General features: G+C 37.0%; 3 protein-coding genes, 1 long non-coding RNA gene and 1 other non-coding gene across 8 annotated transcripts; 1 reads left to right on the plus strand and 4 right to left on the minus strand.

Annotated features, from left to right (window-relative positions):
- Window positions 1–752: 752 nt before the first annotated feature.
- On the minus strand, window positions 753–7,375 carry LOC117624218 (putative pentatricopeptide repeat-containing protein At5g13230, mitochondrial). Of its 4 annotated transcripts, none has more exons than XM_034355467.1 (3): window positions 4,801–7,300; window positions 1,873–2,044; window positions 753–1,091 (listed from the first exon to the last, which is right to left on the minus strand). In XM_034355467.1, exon 1 carries the CDS (start codon window positions 7,200–7,202, stop codon window positions 4,887–4,889), a length of 2,316 nt encoding a protein of 771 aa, XP_034211358.1. In that variant the 5' UTR covers window positions 7,203–7,300; the 3' UTR covers window positions 753–1,091; window positions 1,873–2,044; window positions 4,801–4,886. The 4 variants fall into 4 exon arrangements, with proteins under 4 accessions (XP_034211358.1, XP_034211291.1, XP_034211510.1 ...); XM_034355400.1 differs by lacking the exon at window positions 753–1,091 and adding an exon at window positions 2,468–2,549 and having other exon boundaries at window positions 1,416–2,044; XM_034355619.1 differs by lacking the exon at window positions 753–1,091 and having other exon boundaries at window positions 1,416–2,044; window positions 4,801–7,375.
- A 6,143-nt stretch (window positions 7,376–13,518) lies between these two features.
- On the minus strand, window positions 13,519–14,860 carry LOC117616708 (40S ribosomal protein S27-2). The gene is made up of 4 exons (XM_034346102.1): window positions 14,692–14,860; window positions 14,260–14,361; window positions 14,118–14,146; window positions 13,519–13,979 (listed from the first exon to the last, which is right to left on the minus strand). The coding sequence occupies exons 1-4, from the start codon at window positions 14,692–14,694 to the stop codon at window positions 13,853–13,855; spliced, it is 261 nt and encodes an 86-aa protein (XP_034201993.1). The 5' UTR covers window positions 14,695–14,860; the 3' UTR covers window positions 13,519–13,852.
- A 377-nt stretch (window positions 14,861–15,237) lies between these two features.
- LOC117616868 lies at window positions 15,238–15,328 on the plus strand. Its single transcript, XR_004584212.1, has one exon. It is a non-coding gene; the product is annotated as a small nucleolar RNA SNORD36 (small nucleolar RNA).
- Window positions 15,329–17,986: 2,658 nt separating this feature from the next.
- On the minus strand, window positions 17,987–18,957 carry LOC117614397. Its single transcript, XR_004583868.1, has 2 exons — window positions 18,481–18,957; window positions 17,987–18,385 (listed from the first exon to the last, which is right to left on the minus strand). It is a non-coding gene; the product is annotated as an uncharacterized LOC117614397 (long non-coding RNA).
- Window positions 18,958–19,944: 987 nt separating this feature from the next.
- On the minus strand, window positions 19,945–22,119 carry LOC117616006 (protein TIFY 9). The gene is made up of 4 exons (XM_034345201.1): window positions 21,476–22,119; window positions 21,225–21,354; window positions 20,717–20,774; window positions 19,945–20,487 (listed from the first exon to the last, which is right to left on the minus strand). Exons 1-4 carry the CDS (start codon window positions 22,058–22,060, stop codon window positions 20,451–20,453), a joined length of 810 nt encoding a protein of 269 aa, XP_034201092.1. The 5' UTR covers window positions 22,061–22,119; the 3' UTR covers window positions 19,945–20,450.
- Window positions 22,120–23,105: the final 986 nt, after the last annotated feature.

Consider the following 23,105-nt stretch of genomic DNA (forward strand, 5'->3'; position numbering starts at 1 on the left):
CATTTTTTTATATAGCTTTTTACATGATCGTCTTGTAATTCCACTACTAAGATCTTGACACAGCACAGGATTCCTCGTCAATCATCTTTCTTTTATATATTTCTTTAATTAGTCAACTCTCCCAACACAACACAACACAAATAAATATATGTATAATTACGTTAATCTCCTAATATCTATTACTTATTTCTTCTGTTGTAGCTACAATTTTGGTCCAAGGGATATTCACCAGAAGAAGAAACGTACGTCGTCTCCATAGGGTGATATTGATATGAATGCTGCAAAGCAAAGGACTTTAATTTTGGAAAATGTGGTTGGTTTTGTTTTGTTTTGTTTTGCATTGCAGTTTTCAAACACGTACGTGTATATGTTTTTGTTTTTGTTTGCGTACGTATATGAACAATATATATATATATAAAAGTGTAGTGTAGGGTTGTGTTGTGTTGGAAGTAGCTAGGTAGCTAGGTAGCTAGGTAGCTAGGTAGGTGTACACGTAGAAACAAAACAAGTGGAACATTGACCAAGAGAGACTAGCTAGTGATGAGTACTGCACATGTCAATTGTCAAATAAGACAACCTCATCATGTTCAATTACCCTTTTCATATGACACTTATATTAATTTTCTTTTTGTTTAGTTTTGTAGGAAAGGTGGCTATTCACACGATATATATATATAGGTGAAGCACATTTGCAAATTGCAATGCAAAATACTTTACACGCCATGCATACATAATATATGTGTATGTGTGTTTTCTATATATGCATGTCATGTGCCATAGACAGGAGCTTCACCAACAATTTTGTCCCCCATTATTCTCAAAGCTTAAACGTTCAAAGCTTGGCTAATGTGAATGGGAACATCAAGGACACAGCTCTGTTGTTTAGAGTGTTGTGTGTGTACACTGTGTCTTCCTCTCCTTTCCTTTGTAACTCTGTCAATGAATTTTAGGTTAATCGAATCGAACCTTGTGAGACCAGACCAGCCCCCAATGTTTTGTAGTGAGATGTCAGCTTCCCAAGCAATCACTGATCAGACGGGCTCGCGTACAACTTCAGAAATGGCCCAAGGATTTAGGGTTTAGGAGATTTTCTATACAAGGGCAGAAGAACAGTGAACAATAAACCTCAAAAGTGTTATAACTTAAAATCAATATTTATGGAAATATAGGACATTCTGTACAAAACTCACTCTTCTTAACCAACAAAAATGGGATCCATTTAATTTCATCACTGCCACTTATCATGGCCTCCCATCATTTGGCTACTCAACTCATCTAAACATTTTCATCCCAGAATCAATGTACTTTAGATTCAATCTCTACCTAGAGCCAGATCCACTATCAAGGCTCCTCAAAGGAAAACTTTTCATGTTGTTACCACTTACAAGTTACAGCCTGCATTCAATTCTAAAAAGAAAATAATTGACCTATGACTACGTAATGAAACAGGGTTTGAGCATGACAACAAAATTTAGGGGCCAGATGATCAAAATTGAGTATAATTAATTAAGGATACATATCCATTGCATGATACAAAGACCATCATTGGCAGCCACTTCAATGATGCTACAACAATTTTGAATTTAGACCTGTACGACTAGCTGTTACAGTTTCAAGATTTATATGTGTGTACTTCAAAGGGCTCTAAAATCTAGCATGTAAATATTCTCATACAAGTTCCAAATAGTTTCACCAATCTCTTCTAATAATCACCATTGGCCAGATAAGATTCTGACAAGCTTGTGTGACTTGGAAGTATATTCAAGACCTCTAAATTCCTGAAAGCTTAACAAAAGCAACACTCTAACCTGATCAAAAAATTGACATAAGCAATCTCCTGAAACTGACTATATTTAGCCTTCTATAAGTTACCTTTCCCACCAACATTCTCAGAATCAGACTGGTCTTGAATAGGAGGAGTCTCGCTGTCAAACAGAGGCACCTTAATATTCTCTTGCTTTGACAACAGAACACACTGTGTACCGCTTACAAACTGGTGCTGACGTATCAAGCTCCACATCTTCTCTCACTTTTAGTTACACACCTAAGTTGTCAAGCACAAAACAAGTTCCACCAATAGTTAGCATCCGCAACATGAACATGAAAGCCCAGACTAAGAATGGCAAAAGTAATGATGCAGACATATAATTCTGGAAAAGAAGATGAATTGTAGAAACAGCTTCTGCTTGGAGTTAGAGGTGTGAGAAAATGGCCCACCAGTTAAAAATTCTCAATAAAAATTGTTTCCATTACACAAATGGTTTCTCTTGCTACAGGAAAGACACAAGTTAAAAAATATGCAAGTTCAAAGCTAACTTAAAAAATATGCAAGTTCATAGCTAACTAGCTTGTTACTTTATAAAAATTTCCATGTACCATAATGAGTTTCCTGAAGAATTTTGAATTGACATATTAATTGAACAAAACTGAGATTCTTCAGAGCAATGAAAGGTAGAAAAATATTAACCTTAGACATTAGTTTGTTCTTGCTGATCTCAAAAGCAAGTTGAGTCAATGACAAGCGCTCCTACTTTACGAATGACAATTTCCTTATAAACACACATGGCCAAAAAATATTTAGATTATAACTTGACATGTATACTACAACACATAACTGATTCATTCTAGGAAATGATTGACATTAAATCTCTTTCAAAGTGGGCGATAAAAATGTTATCCAATGTTCAACCTTTACCGCACCATCGGGAGGTAGATATAACTCATAATAAGTCTAAGTGGAACACAATGAGAATGAAGTCAAATAGTAATTCAACAAGATTTGGAATAACTAAAAATATTTCTAGTGATAGTGGGTTTTATAGTTGGATTGTCAATTCTCTTTTGAACCAAAGCCTTACCAATAAATTAGATTCGTTTTCCGTAAGATGAGCTGTTGCTTTCTCAGAGATAAATTCCCTCAAATGGAATGCAATTAGTTACAGAAAATTATAGATAAATTTTCTTCTGGGGAAACACAAAAGATAAGTGCTTCATAAAGTGATTCTGAGCAAATGAAAATATGCAGCTAAAACACATGATACATGGGTGAGGTTTGTAAGCACAAAAAACCTTTCTCAGCACCAATTCTCAATAAAAAATTTCATCAGTTGATTTCACAGTAAATTCATGTTATACCAGGCTTAATATAGCGTTATGTAATTATTGAAGTGATCATAGTAGTTTAGAGTAAGTAGTTGGTAATGCCTCGTCTATTGTCACAAAAGATTTTCCTAAAGGCTAGAAATTTCGAACCTAGCCTAAAATATCACTTCAGTAATTTGTGAAGAAAGGTGAAAAAGCCTTTGATTCCTGGTGATCTCAACAAAGGAGTGTATAAAAGTATATAATTACCTAATCCATCATGAATTTTCTCAATCCACTACCACCTAAAACGATATCTACAAGATGAGACTCATAAGTCAAAAAGTCGTGATACATAATCGCAATTAAGATGATTCAAAAGTTGAAGTGCCAATATGGAATTTTTTTCAGTGTGATATGATGTCTAATGTCACAAATGACTAACAAGTTTGATATGACACGCAATTTATAGTAGATAATTGATGGATATCGCATATCGCGGAATCTATGATTATCAACGCTCAGACTAAAAAGAGAAAATGACGCATTCTTTTGTATCAAGTCAATGCATTCACAATTTGATTATGCTTGCACATACTTCAATTGAAAGGAAAACCATTAAAATATTATTAATCTTTGACCCTTATACTTGAATATGGATTAAGGTCATGAATATGCCAACATGCATATAAATTAGGTAAAATACTATGTACACATGGGTGCATGAACACAGACATTCATAAATGTAACATATCAACAATTGATAGAAAAATAAAATTTTGTTATTTTGTACAAACCAAATAAGCACACTTTTCTAAAAGGGAAAAAAGTTGGACAAAAATAAAGAAATATAAGGATCAAGGTCACATTTCCTTCCTAAACTGACTGTGATGCCCAAATAGATAGGGATAAATTGATGTACAATTTACATTATCTTTATAATCTTTATAGTGACAACGACAACGCATGCAGACAAATACCTGTAATGAGGTGGTGTAAAACTTCCACGATGAGTATGAAGTTGATATCATGATTATAGATTAGTACTGGACAAAATCATTACATGAAATGTCATACTCTTATTTCACGTTGGTCATAATTGGTAGGCCAAATTATACTGAAATTGAAAACTATGTTCTTTTTGTTCGTAGTTATGAAATTAGACAATGAAATATATAAATTAAATAAAAAGAATACAATGGGAGCAAGGAAGTTGTCTTAGTCAAAGCAAGAACGGGGAAAAAGGAAAAAAAAATTCCAAAGTATCAATAAGAAATCATTTAGCAAGTTCAGTAGAAGTGGCAGTTCACATTTGGACAATTGGATCCAGAAGTCTTTATTTAAGGACATGCTGGGAACTGCAAATGAGAAAAGGAGGTGCAAACTTTATAATGGTTATCACAAAGGCCAAACTAGATATTCTATACTAAAAGGCCAAAGAATTTCGAGAGAAATTATTACATGAGTAACGCCTTCATGTGGACTTATGCACTCTACACAACGAGAACTTCATGACCTAGAATTACTTGAAGAACATAAAAAAAAGAGACATAAAAAAAGTGGGCAACACCTATGTGCACAAATTCATGCCAGAATGCAACTAGTAGAAGGTTTTAATAATCAGTTTCGAACCATTAAGAACTGTAAAGAAAAATCATTAGCTAGACCCAAGAAAGTGAAAGTAATTGCTCACATAATTGGTCATCGATAAGGAATTACCTGGGATGGAGCGCATTACCTTGAGAACAAGGTGACTTCATCAGTTCAACCCTCCAGGAATCATAGATCCCAATAAGGCAGATCAATCACCAGTAATCACCACAAGAGCAAATTCCATTCTGAAAGTGATGGAATCGATTGATATCTCGAACAACAATATCTCGCTGCACTACTTTTGATATTAACTTCACTGTGGCATGGCAATCCACACATATTCGAAGGTTTTTAATGATACGAATAGGGCTCCCAGGTGATGTTCTAATTAACCCAAATGCTAGAGCTAACCTTTCACTGTGTACCCACAAGAAGCGCTCCTTTTCATCATCCTCCACATCAAGCAAAACGGCACTATAATTGGGAACATGTCCTGCCTTTAAAGTTCTCATTTTCAACCATTCCAGCATCCCGTTGATCAGTTTCATGTCAGGATGTGAAGTATCCCCCACACTGAAATAATGAACTGTGCCCTGGTTCTCAATCCAACTTAGGCCGGGTTCCTTCTTTACTCCTTTCCTTTTCATGTTTTTTCTGACAGAAGCCACGTTATCCCATCTCCTTGCAGTGGCATATATGTTTGACAATAACACGTGGGTAGCATCATCTTGGGGATCCATTTCAAGAACATGCTGGGCAGCAATCCTTCCAAGTTCCACATCATTATGGATAACACAAGCTCCGAGCAAAGCACGCCATACCATAACACTAGGTTCAAATGGGATTTCCTGAATCAACTTCACAGCCTTATCAAGATGGCCTGATCTCCCTAACAGCCAGACCATACAAGTATAGTGCTCTACGCACAGTTCAACGTTATAGTTCTGCACCATAGAATTAAAATAAGCCTGTCCTTGATCTAATAGTCCTGCATTGCTACATGCTGACAAAATACCGACAAAAGTTAACTTGTTCGGTTTGCAATTTGTTTCCTGCATCATTTCAAAAATCTTTAGAGCCTCCAGGCCAAGACCATGCATAGAATATCCTGAGATCATCGCATTCCATGAAACCTCATCTCGTTGCTTCAACTTATCAAACACCAGGCGGGCGTCTTTGATGCTCCCACACTTAGCATACATGTCTATTAAAGAATTACCCACTACAGTATCTTTGTCATATATGGTTTTGACCGTTATAGAATGTATCTGAACTCCTGGCTCCAATGCTGCTAGGCTAGCAGAAGCACGGAGCGCACTAGAGTACGTCACTTCTGTAGCCTGCACTTGGCATCTAAGCATATTTGAAAACAAAGCCAACGCCTTCTCCCCATCACCTAACTGAACATATCCAACAATCATCGTGTTCCAAGATACATCATTTCTATTTGGTGATTCCACAAATAAGTCCATAGAATTCTCTAACTTTCCGCATTTAGCATAGACACCCATGAGAGCATTTGAAACAAAGACATCTGAATCAAGACCAACCTTGATTACATGGCAATGGATTTGCTTCCCAAAATCTAGACGCTCCATAGTTGCACAAGCTTGAAGTGTGCTAGCATATGTAAACTGGTTGGGAACAACAAATGCTTGCCTCATCCGACAAAACAAGTCCAGAGCCTCTTCACAACGGTCACTCTGAGCACACCGTGAAACCATGAGGCTCCAAGGAACCACGTCATTTTTGGGTATCTCTTGAAATACTTGTCGAGCCTCCTCAACATCCCCAAACTTGGTGTACATATCAAGCAATGCAGTACCCACATATAGATCCCCTTCATAACATGATTTCATTACACACCCATGGACGCTCTTCCCTTCATTTAAGGCCTCTAAACCAACACAGGCCTTAAGCACACCCGTAAAAGTATAATTGTTAGGCTTGAATCCAATCATCCGCATTTGACTGAAGAGTTTGAGTGCTTCTTCAAAACAGCCATTCTCAGCATAGCATGCTACCATCCCAGTCCAAGCTACCATATCCTTACAAACAATCTCATCAAAAACATCCCTAGAAACATCAACGTGGCTGCAAACAGAGTAGGCATCAATGAGAGCAGTCCCAACAAAGGCATTAGAGCCATGTGCAAGCTTATGAATACAAGCATGGATGGTCCAAGCCAGCTCAGCCCATCCCATCCTCACAAGTAACTTCAAAATTGTAGTAAAAACAAATTGGTTAAGCTCATGGCCTTCTGTATGCAGCCGGCGAAACAACTCTACGGAATCAACAAAACGTTGAGAGTCCGCAAATCCCTGGATCAACGTAACAAAAGAAATAGTATTTCTTTCAGACATTTCGTCAAACAGCGTAGTGGCATTAGACAGCATACCCGCTTTCACATACATATTAATAAGAATGTTGAGAGCAAACAAGTCCAAGCAACCACCTTTCTTCAAGATCCCGCAGTGAAGAACCATTGCGGAATTCGAGTCACCGTTTCGGATACAATGTTGAAGCATAGCAGCGTATGCGTGAGAGTCGAACTCCGAGTTGGGAAGCTCTGCGTGGACAGGGGGGTGTTGGGGCAATGAGGCAGCTGCTGCTGCTTGGGCAGCGTACCCACATCGCGAAAAGCTAATCCGAGCGTTGGTTTTACAATGCGTAGCGAAATTTGCACACTGAAACGTTTTTTGACAAATCGATCTAATCAAATTTTTTTTTACCGTTCATGCGGCAGTCGCGGCGTGTCGCCTCCCGACCTTCGATCTGCTTCTCCAAATTAATCCAACGGTGAGGCTTTTTTGGGGAATTTTCATCTATCATTTTGATTTCATATTTTTATGGCTTCTTCTATCGAAACCGGAGGGGCTTGGAGCACAATGGAAGATGTTTCCTTGTGTGAGGCTTGGCTCCAAATTTGTCATTGTCCCGTGTCCGGCAATGAAATGAAATTTTTTCATATGTGAAAAAAAATTCATGCCGAATTTTGTGAAAAAATTCCGGGGTCTACTCGTACGGAGATGGCATTATCCAGTAGGTGGAAAATTCTCAATAAAGAGTTGGGAAAATGGAGAAATGCCCTAGCAAAAGCGATGGACAACTATAGAAGTGGGCAAAATCGTACTAACGAGGTAAGTATTTTATAATTTTTTTTATTAAGTTTAATCTCCTAATATATATATTTTGTTAATATTGCTTGCATTTTCAATATTTTGTTAATATTGCTTGCATTTTCAATATTTTGTTCATATTGCTTGCATTTTCAATATGTTGTTAATATTTTTTGCATTTTCAATATTTTGTTAATATTTCTTGCATTTTCAATATTTTGTTAATATTTCTTGCATTTTCAATATGTTGTTAATATTTCTTGCATTTTCAATATTTTGTTAATATTGCTTGTATTTTCAATATGTTGTTAATATTTCTTGCATATCCAATATATTTTAAATATTTATTGCATTTCCATTTTTTTTGTTAAATAGATGATTCAAGCACAAATGTGGTTCGGTGCAACCGGGGGTGGCAAAAAAAGTTTCACCCATCATGAATGTTGGGAGGTGGTGAAATATTGCAAACGCTTCATAATTATTCCGACGGGTCTGGAGGTTGTGTTAAACGAGACGCCACTCCGTGATTCAATGACATCGGATTCACCTCTCGATTCTCCTATGAGTCAAGACTCACCCATCGAAAAGGAGCCGAGGCCCATTGGCCGAAAGGCCGCGAAGAAGAAGAAAGCGGGTAATTCAAGCAATCAAAATTCACAATTTTTGGAGGAAATTGCAAGGCAAAACGGCATAAGAATAGAAATGGAGCAAAAAAGCCAAGATAACGAGTTGGCCCTTCAAGCTGAGTATGCACGAGAAAGGGAGTATTTGCACAAAAAAGATATGGACAAGACGGATCGGGAAACCATGGCGATGGATACAAGTCATATGTCCCCTGAAACAAAACAATTTTGGAAGCTAGAACGAAGGGATGTTATGAGAAGAAGACTTTTTCGGGATGATGGGCCTAGCAACACGGATTGGTTAAATGATGGAAACCATTAAATTAGTTAGCATACCTTTTATGTATTTGTATTTTAGTTGTTTTCTATTAAAGTTGTTGTAATTCATGTATTTTATTTTAGTAGTAATTCTTAATGACTTGTATTACATTTCATTATTTAATAAACAAAGCATTCAATAAATTACCTTTTTATTCAACATATTCCATACTTCAAACAAAACATAATACAAATAAAAATAAAAATACAAACAAGGCACAATAATAATAACCAACCACAACCAAACCATAATAAATAAAAATACAACACAACCTAACCATAACTAAATAAAACATAACCAAAGCATCTATGCTCCATCATTAATCTTCATTGCCTTTCACCGCCCATAGATGCTCCATCAAGTGAACTTGACGCATTTCATGAATATACGAAGATTGCATCTCTGTATATCGATCTATCATTCGGGTCATCAAATGACCATCCCTCACCAACGGTTCCGGCTCAAACGGTTCTCCATTTGGCCCCATGGGCCTTTCATAAATCCGTGTCAAAGCCGTGTTCATTGGATCCGGTTCGTAGACCTCTAAAGCATCATAATCGTACTCATCCTCCACAATCATATTATGGAGGATGATGCAAGTCATCATAATGCTTATGAGGATCTCCTCATCAAACATACGGGACGCACCTCGAATAATCAACCACCGAGCTTGAAGGATGCCAAAACACCTTTCGACATCTTTCCTGTATCCCTCTTGATATGTAGCAAATAATTTTTGCTTCTGGGATCAGGAATTTGGAATGGATTTGACAAAAGTCGTCCACCTCGGGTAGATGCCATCAGCTAGATAGTATCCCGTTTGGTATACTGTATTGTTGACTTCATAGGTGACATTGGGGCCCTGGCCTCTCAATACATCGTTGAAGACGGGGGATTAACCCAGCACGTTGAGGTCATTTTGTGATCCTGCAACTCCGAAGAAGGCATGCCAAACCCATGTGTCGAACCCAGCAACCGCTTCAAGGATGATACTTTTTTGGCCTTTTCTATTTCCATAATCACCTTGCCAGGCAGTTGGGCAATTCTTCCATTGCCAATGCATGCAGTCGATGCTACCAATCATTCCAGGGAATCCTCGAGCATCGGCTTTTTGTAGAAGCCGTTGGAGGTCCCTGGGAGTAGGTCTACGCAGGTAGTCCCTAGTGTACAGAGTTTCAACAGTTTGACAAAATCTTACCAAAGCCTCCAACGTAGTGGACTTCCCCATCCGGGCAATCTCATCCACCTGATCAGCAGATGCTCCATACGCCAACATTCGTATAACAGTTGTAAGCTTTTGCTTCGGAAGAAGCCCCAAAACCCCAGTAGCATCACACTTTTGAACAAAGTATGCATCATAATTGCAAATATCATGCATGACTTTATTGAACAAATGAGGTTGCATTCTAAATCGCCTTCGAAAATCAACATCAGAGTACAAAAAAGTTGGGATAAAATAATCTTCCAAAAGATTCTTACCCCGAGAATGCCTATGTCTTTCCACATTCTGGCGGCGGCCGACTTGTGAACCACGGCGGCGACCTTGGTTCTCTTCTTCTTGCAAAGCCACTGCTATGAGAACTTGCTCATCGACTTGTCTCTGCAACTCATTGACTTCATCTGCTCTACGGTTTCTCTCATTTGTTTCTCTCTCTTGCCTCTCCAAGCATCTCCTAAATTCTTCCATTGAGAATGAATGAAGTATGAATTCTAAACTCTGAGAAATGAAAATATAGAAAGATGTGGTGTGAGAGGTATGAGCTGAGACTCTGGTTTTATAGAAAATTTTGGCAAGATAGACATGCCACGTGGCTTGATTTTATTGGATGAAAATCTTATCAGAAATTTGAAATTCATCCGAAATTTGAACCCTAATTTGTATGAAATTTGAATTTTGAAATTCATCCGAAATTTGAACCCAAATTTATCTGAAATTTGAACCAAAATTTATCTGAAATTTGAATTTTGAAATTCATCCGAAATTTGAACCCAAATTTATCTGAAATTTGAACCCAAATTTATCTGAATTTTGAACCCAAATTTATCTGAATTTTGAATTTTGAAATTCATTGGAAATTTGAACCCAAAAATTTATCTGAAATTTGAACTTTGAAATTAATCCGAAATTTGAATCCAAATATCTTATCCGAAAATTTTATCTGATTATGAATAGTCTTGACACGTAGGAACCCGAAAATCTTATCTGAAAATATTACCCAAATTAATTATTTTCATTAAAAAATAGGAGGAAAAAACAAAAAAATGAATAGTAATTGCCCTTAGCCAGGGCAACGGGTGGAAACACAAATTACTATTTGCAATGGCAACTACTATTCACGTGAATAGTGGTTGCCCTAGCTCCATCCTTGCCATGGCTAAGGGCAAATGGGTGGAGTTGCTCATGTGTAATAGTTTTATTGGCCAAAATAGCAAAATAGTGTTATACTCATTTCAAACCACTACGTCAAATTCAAAGCGTGATCTCTAATTTTTAATTTGCATATTTTTGTTTTTTTACAAGTGTATTTTTGTTTTCTTACTAATAGCTTATATTGTTTTATATAATAAAGCCTCCTGTTTTTTTTTTTTTTTGGGTCAAAGTTTGAAACCGAGCTATGGACCCATTGGCAATATATTGACTATTAATTACTTGAAAACCGCCTAGCTCAGTTTTGTGATTAGAGACTTTGGAGGGACTGCTAATATGTGCCGAAATAATCCAGTTAGATTTACTTATGTTGTTCAAATTGAAATTCAAGCTCTTTTTTTTTTTTTTTTTTAATAGAGAAAATGATATTGCATTCAACCCAAAGAGAATATTACATGGATTATTGTGAGTAACACCGTCATATTATACAAAGTTAATAATTGAAAAAGATTCTTATTAGGGTGTATTCAATTATAACTTTTAAAGACTTTTAATGAGTTTAAAAGTCTGGAGGTATTCAACTATGACTTTTAAATAGTCTTTAAAAGTTCAGTGGTATTCAATTGTGACTTTAAAAAGTGTTTAAAAGTTTTGGGATATCCAAAAAGTTAATGATTTTGAAAACTTTGTTAAATGAATGACTTCTCAATACTTTTAAGGCTAATTCTTAATACCAAAAGTCTTGCTAATTTACTCAAGATTTTGTCAGTGACTTCGATCATTCTATAGCTTTGGCCATTGTGAGGGTGCACTATCATGTTTGGGTCTCTAGACCCCCTCCCTCTTTGGTTGGTGTACTATCAATAAAACCACCACTGTTTAGGATGGTCTCCCCTACCCACCGTAGCACTATGTTTATAAAGATTATGGTTGGCTTGTGACGTTTTTGTGGCTTTCTGAAGCAGCATGTTTCCTAACTTTCCAATATGTATTCATGTTCTTTGTATTTGGTTGTTCTGTTTTCTGTTTGCTCGTAGTCCTACTGCATTGGACTCTTGCTTGGTTGTATCTGGTGCTTTATTTGCGCCCTGGTTTAATCAACTTACCAGTTCTTCCACACAAAAAAGGTTTAGGAACTAATACATTTATTTTTGAAGCTCAAAAGATGAAATGAGGAGTTGTAATAGCATCAGCCACATGACTTATAGGATATAACTAATGTTCCTATATGCCGGGAGGCTGAGGCTGCAGTTCCAATCTAGTTGGTTGCACGTTGCTAGTTGCATCCAAAATTTATCAATGCTGGAGATAAATATTAGAAGCAATTTCCTCTTGTTATACTACTCTATGATAAATATTAAGAGATAAATACTATTCACAAATAAAAGTATGTAAAACTCTATGACAAAAGTATATGAAAGTATATCATTAACTTTATAAAGTATGTAAAAGTCATTAAGAATATGTCAACTAAAGTCACTCACTTACAAAATGTCTTTTAAAGTTATAATTGAATACACCCCCCTTAGGTTTTGATTGGTTTTTAAATTCTGGCAATGACTCTCTTAGCCAAAAAAATCCATCAAAATTTATCCAAAAAAATCCATCAAAATTTGTTCTTTTAGTTCATGGCATTCCCCATCGTCATGTTCTTGTGAAACATCCCCAAACGTTTCATTCCTTAAATATAGAGCAATACGAACGGTTGGTTTGCATTTAATACTGTACATTGGCACTTCATGGGGTGCAGTTCTGGTATCACATGAATTTCCTCTGAGCAAGTGGGGAAAACCCATAAAAAAGAACCAAATTCCTTGGAACAAGAAGTGCCCATTACGAAAACTGAGTATTTAGAGATCGACCAAAAGCACTGAAACAACCTTAAATCTTCAAATCCTTCCTAAATCCGTTAGATGAAACAGAAAGCCTTCAAATGTTCTACTCAAACAATACTCACAGCACAAACTATATGAAACATAATTCACTGGAATTACTACTAAAAAAAAACTCCTCGTGAATTATAGCAGCACTAAAGTCCAACGACTTTAAACAAACAAAAACGCTCAGAAGCACCAATGCATAACATCGTATGACTCATAACTTAAGTGTACAAAATCCAATTCTGTCTTCACCAAACTCTATCATAAAACTAGAAAGGGCTTAAAATTATCAACCAAACGCAAATGGAGTACACAGTACCCATTCAGAGTCAAGTTAAGAGTAGCTGATACTTAGCACAAAACAGAGAAACCTAAAATGAACTAACCAACGAGCTTTAGACCTAAATGAGCAGAGGTACGGAGCACAGGATTACTCATCCCTGCTAAATGAAACAGCATGCAACAGAGGATTTGAGAAGGCATCAATTGAAAAGCTTTAGCATTTCAACACCCCATAAAGTTTGAATACAAAATGGAACAACAAAGAAGATAGATATGAAACATTTTCATGCAAAAGAACTTGTTCATCGATAACCTGTCATTTAATCTGAAAAGGGCAGACATGAAAATTTCAAACAATACTTCATCTGAAGGGTAATTGAAAATGTAAACCACCAAACATAACTAAACCAGATGCATAACATAGCACTCCCATGACAAGGTCCAGAACGCCGCCCCTAACAAATTACATATTAAAAACTAAAAAGCAAAACAAAAATGAGGAGCACCCACATTTTAACCTTAATCAACCCTCAAAAAGCCCTTTCTCAATTCTCCAAATACACATCAATGCAATCAAAGCTTGAGCATCAGTCTCCCTTCCTTCTGAAAGAGCAACCCTCAGTGAGCCTGGCACGCCCACCAGTAGGCTGGCACAACACTGTCTGGCAGTTCCCACAAACCACAACTGTTTGCGAGTGACTGAACACGGTGGTTCTGCACAAATGAATTTTAATTTGGTTCAATCTCCAGACAATGAATAAATTTCCTTTTTTCATAAATTTAAATCATATGCAGCAACTACTTCAATATAATCATCAGAAAAGGTAACGGAAGATGGGAAGAATTACTTACATGTTGAAGCATCCTTGGCACTTAACGTCCTGTGCATATTTAAAACAATCAAGATTAGAATTTTCTCTAGAAAATCAGAATCAAACAAAAAGAAACAAATGTCCCAAAAAGGCATACTGCATCGAATAATTAATAGTAGTACCATGAAAAAAGAGTTAGGACACTGCACAAGACGCTTGAGCTTGTGTTTCCTCTTCTCGAGCTCAGCTGGTGGATGCAGCAAATCGATATCGTTCTGGAGCACCTGTAAGCAACCAGCAGTTTAATACATACCACGAAATAATCCATTTGCTCAAAACAAAAACAAAAACAAAAAATTTATTTATTTTCCATTAGTTTGATATGCACAGAATGAATCAATTAAAAGTGCGTTTCATTTCCGCTTATGGGATCATATCTAGATTCAAAGACATGTTTTCAATACACCCAGGAAACGAAAACAAACGAAAGATGTTATTTAGCGCAGAAGATTTTCACAAATGGCGTTAAATCTGTAAGCCTAATGAAGAAGATGGTTCAGATCGTAACAAAGGTCTAAGAAAATACAAATACAAGATAGTTCTGCTGGGCTTACCATCTTGGTTGTTGTAGATCGCAGAAACCAAAAACAGAGCCGCAAGAACCTCTGGGGAGCTTAGAGAGAGGAGAGCGACTGAGAAGGGAATTAGGGTTTATAGGGCTATGAATATAAACGAATGTGCCAAAAATGTAGGCCGTCAGATCCACACAAACTTAGATCTGCGCATTTACCGCCATATGGGGCATTATCGTCCTTTCAGTCTTATTTATAATATTTCGTGATTGGCCCCTACAATATTCATATTTCCAATCTGACCGAAAGACTATACTGGAGGAAACGGCGTCGCGTTGAAGGTGCGAGTGAGTTGTTGGCGATTAGGGTTTCGGGGGGTTTTCTTTAGTTCCTCAGTCTTTATATAAAGCGTGTTGCGGATGCTTCTGTATTGGCCTCGTCTTCCAGCGGCTGTTCCACAATTCTTCGTTATTGTTTCGTTGATGCTACTTGCTCTGCGTTTCTTCTTTCTACTTTTTCTTTCTTCTCTGCAACTTATTTTGTTATTCTATGCTTGTGTTATCTGAAGGCAAAGTTAACAGAGGATGAGAGCATATGATGAGAAAAAATTTGGAATTGACGACTGATTGGCGAAAGCCATGAAGCTTCCAAAATTCGAGCTTTTTAAAACTGATGCTCATAATCTCCTCTTCCCCCCTCTCCCTCTCTCTCTCTCTCTCTCTCTCTCTCTCCCTCTCAATTATTAAATGGAGATTTTACAGTTCCTTTTTTCTTAAGGATTAGATTGGTTCTGCAGATTGTGTTTGATTGATCCTTGAGACATTGCCTATGAGAGATCCGAGCGAACCTTGTTTGATGGCGCTTGAGTTCCGTTGCGGGCATACAGAAAACTCAAAAGTAATTCCATTCTTTTTGTTAGAAGATGTTTTGTTTTCTCTTCTTACGTTGAAGAAAGGGTGTTGCACAGATTGTCAATTTAAAGTTTCTGGTTTTTGCAAGTGAATTTTCGGCCGTTTCAAATGTGCTTTTGCGTTTTAATGTGAGGGCTCAATTTCACCCGGCCAATATCTGATTTATAGGGGCAGTTTCAAGGTTTTGCATGTTCTCCGTCATGTTTCAATTCAGGTTACTGCCCTAAATTTCTAGTCATTGTTACCCTTGTCTAGAATTATAAGCAATGTTTACATCATTAATATAATTTGACTTCTCAAACTGAAAATTCCCTTCAATGGTAAGGCACCCATTCCTCCATTTCTTTGGAATATAATCAATAAGATTAACAAAAACTCTTTCATCAGCAGTCTCAAGTAACTCAAGTAGGATTGAAGTAATGGTAATCCATTTTGTATAATCGAAATTAACTTGTTCCTCTTTTCACTATATGGACTTTCGGGCTTCCATATTAGTCACATGATCATTTCATTATATTTGAATGAAGTTATTATTCAGATGAATTATGTGGTGAATATGATTCGAGATATATATCAGAGTCTCACCATAAAATGATTCCAGATAAAAGAGTTGTATTTCACCTTAGGGTCATATATATTTAGCCATAGAATTACTCGGGAATGAAGAGAGTTATAATGAGAGGAAGATTCTTCTTTTTTTAAGTAAAATGAATGGGCTCTTCACTCGTGGGCTTTCAAATAAGGTTTGGGCTAGGGTTAGTTGCTTCAGTCAACAAACAAAGAGAATGAAGTAGCAGATGTTGTTAAGCTTGTGCCCATGAACATTGAGCTTAGTAGAAAAAATCAGCAAGTTGCCTGTACTGGGCCAGCCATTATAACGCTTGCTACATTCAGCTTGTCTACACGTTCAGCTTGTTTACACGTGGTTTGGAAAAAGGAACTTCCAATTCAGACAACATGGGGAAATTGAAAAAGTCAAATCTTTGCGCATTTTGATTTTGGATTTGGAAGATATGGCGAAAGGTGCATACTTACAGCCAACCTGCTAACTCTAGATACTCGGCCTCCCTCACTAATTTTTTTTTTTTTTTTTTTTTGGGACGAAGAAGCTATTATTGATAACAAAAGTGGAATACAAACTCACACTAACCTGAAGAGATAAAAGAAACTCAGGGAAAAAAACTAAACTCGAAGAGTCTAGAAATCAAATTTTCTCTACAGAGACAAAACACTAAAAAGATACAATTAAGGGGGACTAGGAAGTCCATCAGAAGCTAGAACGCCCACTAGGGACGGAGGTGGATGGTTAGCCCATCCTTGAGGACACATCACCCTTAAACTTATTGTCGCTGTCACATGAACCGCGCGATTTGCTCCACGAGGGATCCAACACCATTCTACATCAGAGAAACCTGCACTCAGTCGTCTAATCTCATCTAGCAACGGGAGAATGGTCTAGGCCTTCATGCATACATTAACCTTGATATTATCAATGAGGACTTTTGAGTCCGATTCCATCACTAACTTTGAGTAGCCTCTCAGTCTTGTGCATCTCAAAGCCTCGATGGCTGCTTCTGTTTCTGCATTCAAGGCACTATTACAACAACGTTTACTAGCAAAACCATAGCAGAAATCCTTGTTCTGATCTCTCATCACCACATCCAATCCTGCCTCATGGTTTTTCCAAGCAGCATCGAAGTTGATCTTAATCGCACCGTTAACAGGGGTTTTCCAAATACCAGCAGACGGGGTGAAAACACCAGCCTCATTTATGGTGGAGATAGCTTGGCGCCTCACCACATCAAATTCCTCTGTTGCTGAGACAGCCTGTTCCACCACACTTCAGGGATCGATTGTAATGTCCTCAAAGAGAAACTTGCACCTTGTTTTCCAAATCTCCCACGAGATAAAACTAACCAAAGACAGAACCCAAACTCTTTCGGATTTGGAAAACAACTTACTATTTAACAGCCCATTGAACCAGCGATCAAGTCAAATCTTTGCACATTTTGATTTGGATTTGGAAGATATGGCGAAGGGTGCATACTTACAACCAACCTGCTAACTCTAGGGGGTCGTTTGGTACGCCGAACTGTTATGGACTAGATTAAATCTTGAGACTGTCTTGGATTAGTTCGGATTGGCCTAAGCTGAATTAAGTACTGACCTACATTTGGTGCTGCTTCGGACTAAGAAGCTGGATTGTAAAAATAGTGAAGACCTATGTTTGTCTTGTGTCGGACTAAAAATAATTATTTAAATATAATAATTTTTAAATAATTAAATATGATTTAATAAGATCTTAAAACTATGAATATACTTTCTAGATACCAAATTTACATGTAGATGTCAAAGTCAAAATTTCTCCAAAAAGTCATAACAAATCAACAAAGAAAGCATTCCAAAAATGCCATCAAGCCCATTCATAGCAATTTGGACCATGAAATTAAATTTGGCACCATGAGATACATGAAAAATCCAGAAATTTGGTCTTGCATCTATTTATTACAAAACAGGGGACAAGTTATCCAATAGATAAGCTAGACTACTCAACACAACCGCAAACAAGACTAAAATTTGGTATGTTTTTGGTGCCAAACCAATGACGAAGCATGTCATTAGTCCTCCAATGAAGCAACTCTTGAGAAACTCATCACTACCTTTGTCTCGAATGCTCATGTGGTAGCCCAAATCAAAATCAAGAATTGCATTACCACCCCATTGCATAACACAACTAAGTGCCACATTTTAGCGAACAGTTGGAGTGCATGTTGTGCTATGGACTCTTGCACAACACCAGAAGCATTAAGCCCCGAAACCCAAATCTTCAAAAACTGAAACCTGTTAATCTTATGAACAAAACCAATGGACTTTGACCCAGCAATAATGCCAACAAAATAAGACAAAGAAACAAGCAAACCTTTCGTGCATTTGGGTTCAGGAATCTGCGATGTCGCTGATATCCACGATTGAAAAACCACAAAGCCCACTTCAAGTACAAACAGATTCGCTCAATTGGTTGATGACCATGTTGTTCACAACATTCATAGGCTTTGTAATTTCAGGTGGCCTGAAAGCATCATCAGAAACAAGAAATTCACTCCTGCAATCAAGACCCACATGGATGGCACCCTCAGAATGGAGAAATATTTCAATTACTTATCATTCCTGAAATCAATTCCATTGTGAAGGTCAATGGTAGGATTGTGTGGCAGAGTCGATACACGCTGCACCAAGATATTACGACACAGGTGAAGAAGAAGAAGAAACCGGTTTGCGCTGTGTCGGACTCGCTTGTTCTATTAAGCGAGAGAGCTATTTTGCGAACCAATTTTTTGCATCACTATATTAGAATGGCGACCGAGCCATTTTTTCCCCCTAGGACTATACAGTCTCATTTAAGTTAGTCCATTTTCAAACCAAACAGGATTTTAAGTATTATTTTGTACAGTCCAGTCTAGTGAGGCCTACTAAATATGCCCTAGATATTCAGCCTCTCTCACTAATGTTAAACCAGCCAAAGGAGAGAGAAATTTTTTAAAAGAAGCGAAAATGGATAAAATTGTCCTTATTTATTTTTGGATTTCCTAAGGAATCCTTTACATTTGCATATCTTTGGTTTGAAAATTGAGAGATTTTTCTATCTTTTTTGAAGAAAAAAATTGCCTTCTTCTAAAAGTGAAATAACATTAATTCAATAAAGGCATACCAGATTTGGACCTGACTTTCCGATCTGTTCCTCGAGGAGAGGTTTGGCACGGATGCTATCTAATAATTCAATTTGTCTTTGACCACCAAGATTTTTATTTTCTTGGTTCGTTGCCCAACATAATTTGAGGGCGGCATATATTATAGGGTCTAAAGTAAATAACATTTTGGTGGGTGTAGTATTCATATTCTTTACCAACTCTTAACCTAACCACTCACTACTTAAAGTTTATAAAGTGAATGCATGCCTCAACAAGAAGAGCTAAACCAAAATTCAAAATCTTTCAATTCGAGTGCAGAGAATAAATAATCAGCTTCTTTGTGTTGAAAATTCGTGCATTATAAAATTAAAAATTTTAAAAAAATGGTCATCTAATCTAAGTCGGTTATGATTTTTTTTTAAATACAAACAATAATTTGAACTATTTTAAATTAAGAGTTTGTAGCTCAAGTAGTTCGCTGAGGAATGGGGATTCAAATTTGGGTGCAAGGTGTTGGGCTCACTGAGTTACTGACCAACTGGCCTAACTTACATATGTCAGCGACTATGTTCTCAATCCACATAAAAAACACACACGTTTCCAGATTTCAATTTAGATAGGCCATTAAAGTACAAACAAGACGAATTCAAATTGATTCCAAAGGAGACCAAAATAGGTAGCAAAGCCAAAACACATGATTCCACGAAATTCAATATTAATATAAAATATATCAAATTGGGTTTGCAAGTAGAAGGTAGGTTGAGTATACAACATGTGACTAATAATACTAATAAAATAACCTTAGAATTACAAATAAAAGAAGGGATGTTCCCAAGTTCACATTGGAAGAGCACATGAAATGAAAGTGTGAGGAAGGAGACATAAACGAATAATAATAGGTAGCTGCTAGGTGGGTAGGGTTTGCCCCAACAAGAGTCAAGGCCCTTAAGTAAAACGTGAATGACCAAATCTACTTGAGAAAAAAGGAGTATTGGGATTTAAGCAGGAGAAGTGCTTTTGAGAAGGAAACCAACATAACAACTACGATATTGTCGGTCTTATCTTTCTCTTTTCAGCCTAGTACTAATTCAGTGTTTCTAAAAAGGACTTTGGAATGAGTCTTCTTTCTTCTGCTGCCTTGCCTTGTGGTTGTGAACTTGTGGTTGTCAAGACGCGTATATTATAATATAAAGCAAGCTTCTTAGGCATGGCTGGCAAATGGGGACACCGAATTCAACCTGTGTTCATATCCAAAAAAAAAAAAAAAAGCGTTGTTATTTTTCTGATCAGGTTCAGGCTTAACTTCATTAATTATAATGCATAAAATACATAATAATCTGCTATGCCATCCATAAAATAAATGGGGAAAAAAAATCTGGTGTTTTTATGCAGTTCACCAAAAGAAAAAAAAAAAGTTTTTATGCAGGGTAAAAATATATGAAGCAAGAAATTGGTTTTGTGGGTTACCTTTCTTTGCGCTTCTCTAGGAACCTCTGCAGTGACTTTCTGCGGGCAATTGGTAAATCTGCAAAATTAATAAAAATTAAATATAAGAACACTTAAAATTTTTAATTAACAAAATTCGGTCTAATTTTTTATAAGGATGATTTATGAATGTAGATTTAAAAAATAGATTGTTTGAATCGTTGAAAAAAAAATTCTTAAGAGACCCTAAAGAGTGTCCCATTCGAGGAATCGCTCAATAGAAGGGATATATATTTCATGATGAGAAAAATTGCTACTTTACTTCGTATTAAGGTTTATCTTGGATTTTTAATTGCAAAGTTTGTAGGTAACAAAGGCAAAGTGCGAATGGGTTATTCTTATTTACCAAGGGTTTAACGTTTAAACGAAGTTTCCTCTCCAAGACTATACACAATAATCCAAATGAATACGAGTATCAGAGTTGAAGGAAAATAAGCAGACAATGGTCGAGCATTTAGGAACACTGAAAATAAAAAGGCAGTGAACTGACCTCCGTCAAGAGGATCCAGAAGCTGTTGCTGGTCGCTTGAGTGAAGAGCAAGTTTTGAATCCACAGCTAACGCTGATTCCGCAGCTTTGGCCGAGTTTCCTTCCAAGGCAAGCTTCAATAGGCTCTCAGCCTAAACAAATCCAAGCATTTGTCTCTCAACGGTTAACAATTGAACAAAAACCAAATACTCTCAACTTTTCTGTGAACACATATGTATGATGACTATAAATCTTAGAAAGAAGAGAACAAACCTTGTCGCGAGGGACATCGAAAACAGAGACGGTTCCGTTGTAGAAAATCGTCAGAGGCGTTGTTGTTTCTTCAAGCTTTTCTGAAGCAGCAGCAGCAGCAGCGGGAGCAGGCATGAAAGGAGAGACAGAGGTGCCGGTGGGAATGTAAACAGGCAAAGAGGGAAATGGGATTTGCTCTGCTTTGGGGCTGGACGGCACAGAGAAGGATTTCCTTGAAGTCATTGGAGTTTCAGAGCCGTGTTGGTGGTGGTTGAGAAGGACTGAACCAGACGCAATCACAGATTTGAGAACCTGAGGCTTGATCTTGTACATGGCATTCTGAATGCCTCTGAAGCTTCTCTGGCGATGAAGGAACTTCTGGAACTGGGATTTGGAGGGGGAGGAAGGGTCACGATGCTGATCCATGCCGAAGAAATCGAGCTCAACGGTTGCCCTGGACATGCTCGCAAACTGTTTGCTAAATTGCTTGTTTGGGGGAATGTTGGGGAGGTTGGAGGAGCGACTTGAATGACAAGGCGGGAGTGGGTTTTTCTCTAAATAGGAGGGGGAGAGAGAGAGGGGTCTTAAAAGAGGCACGGGATTCATGTTAAGGAAGCTGAGAAAGAGACAGGCAGACAGAGAGGACTGTTTTTGAGTGCTTTAATGGGCACACGTCTTCCACGAGGAACAATCAGAAAAAAGAGAGAGAGAAGCTGGTCCAACTAATACACTCTTAACCCAAAAATTAAAACATAATAAAAATTATTGGAAGGGTCCAAATGGCCACTTGACAATTGTTTGGTGGTGTGTAGGTCTTAATCCCTGTGTGTGTGTACCCAATAGCCTCTCAATGACTTGACACGTGTGATATGGGTTCAACTTTTGTTTGGCCTCGTGGTTTTTGAGACTCGCCGGAGTAAAACCTCATGGTCTTTGCTTTTCTAGATGCTTTTCGATTTCGGCAATATGAGATGACTATTCCAATTTCCAAACCCCCCCTTTTTTTTTTTCAATCTTTATTTTCTTTTCAATGCTTTTGAATGTTCTCTTGCTTTTACTTTTCTTGCTTTGAATTTTGAGATATTTAGTCATATACTTATTCTCATGATTAAAACTATAAATAAATCATACACTATTTAATTTTTATAAACAAACAAAAAAAAAACTCAAAAAATGACAGTTGATCCTATTGAATTTAATTTTGATTATTAAATTACTTTGATGCTATGTTGAGTGTTTTTGGTTTTTTATGAGGGTTTGGGGTTGAGTTTGTTTTAAAAAATCAATGGCAGTTTTGTAATTCAAAGAAGTTAAAAGCATTTTTGTTATATTGTAAATGGGCTTTAGGTGTATTTTTAAAGTTCATTTCATATAGAGTTTTTTTTTTATAATTTGGGCTCCTATATTAGGTATAATAGTGAATCTTCCTTGAATTTTTAATCATTATTCATTTTTAAAATTCAGTGATCAAATTTTGTCACATTTTTATGTTTTGTAGGGATGCTTGCTTAGGCAAGAAGACAATGTCGAGTGTGTTACATGGTTTGTCAATGGCTGTCCAAAAATAAATTATGAAATGTTTGAACTTATAAGTACCTTACGGCGGGGGCCAAAAATTAGGTGAGCCTATTTGTTTTTTTTACTTAAACTT

This window comes from Prunus dulcis, chromosome 1 (genome assembly GCF_902201215.1).
Source record: "Prunus dulcis chromosome 1, ALMONDv2, whole genome shotgun sequence".
Taxonomy (NCBI): domain Eukaryota; kingdom Viridiplantae; phylum Streptophyta; class Magnoliopsida; order Rosales; family Rosaceae; genus Prunus; species Prunus dulcis.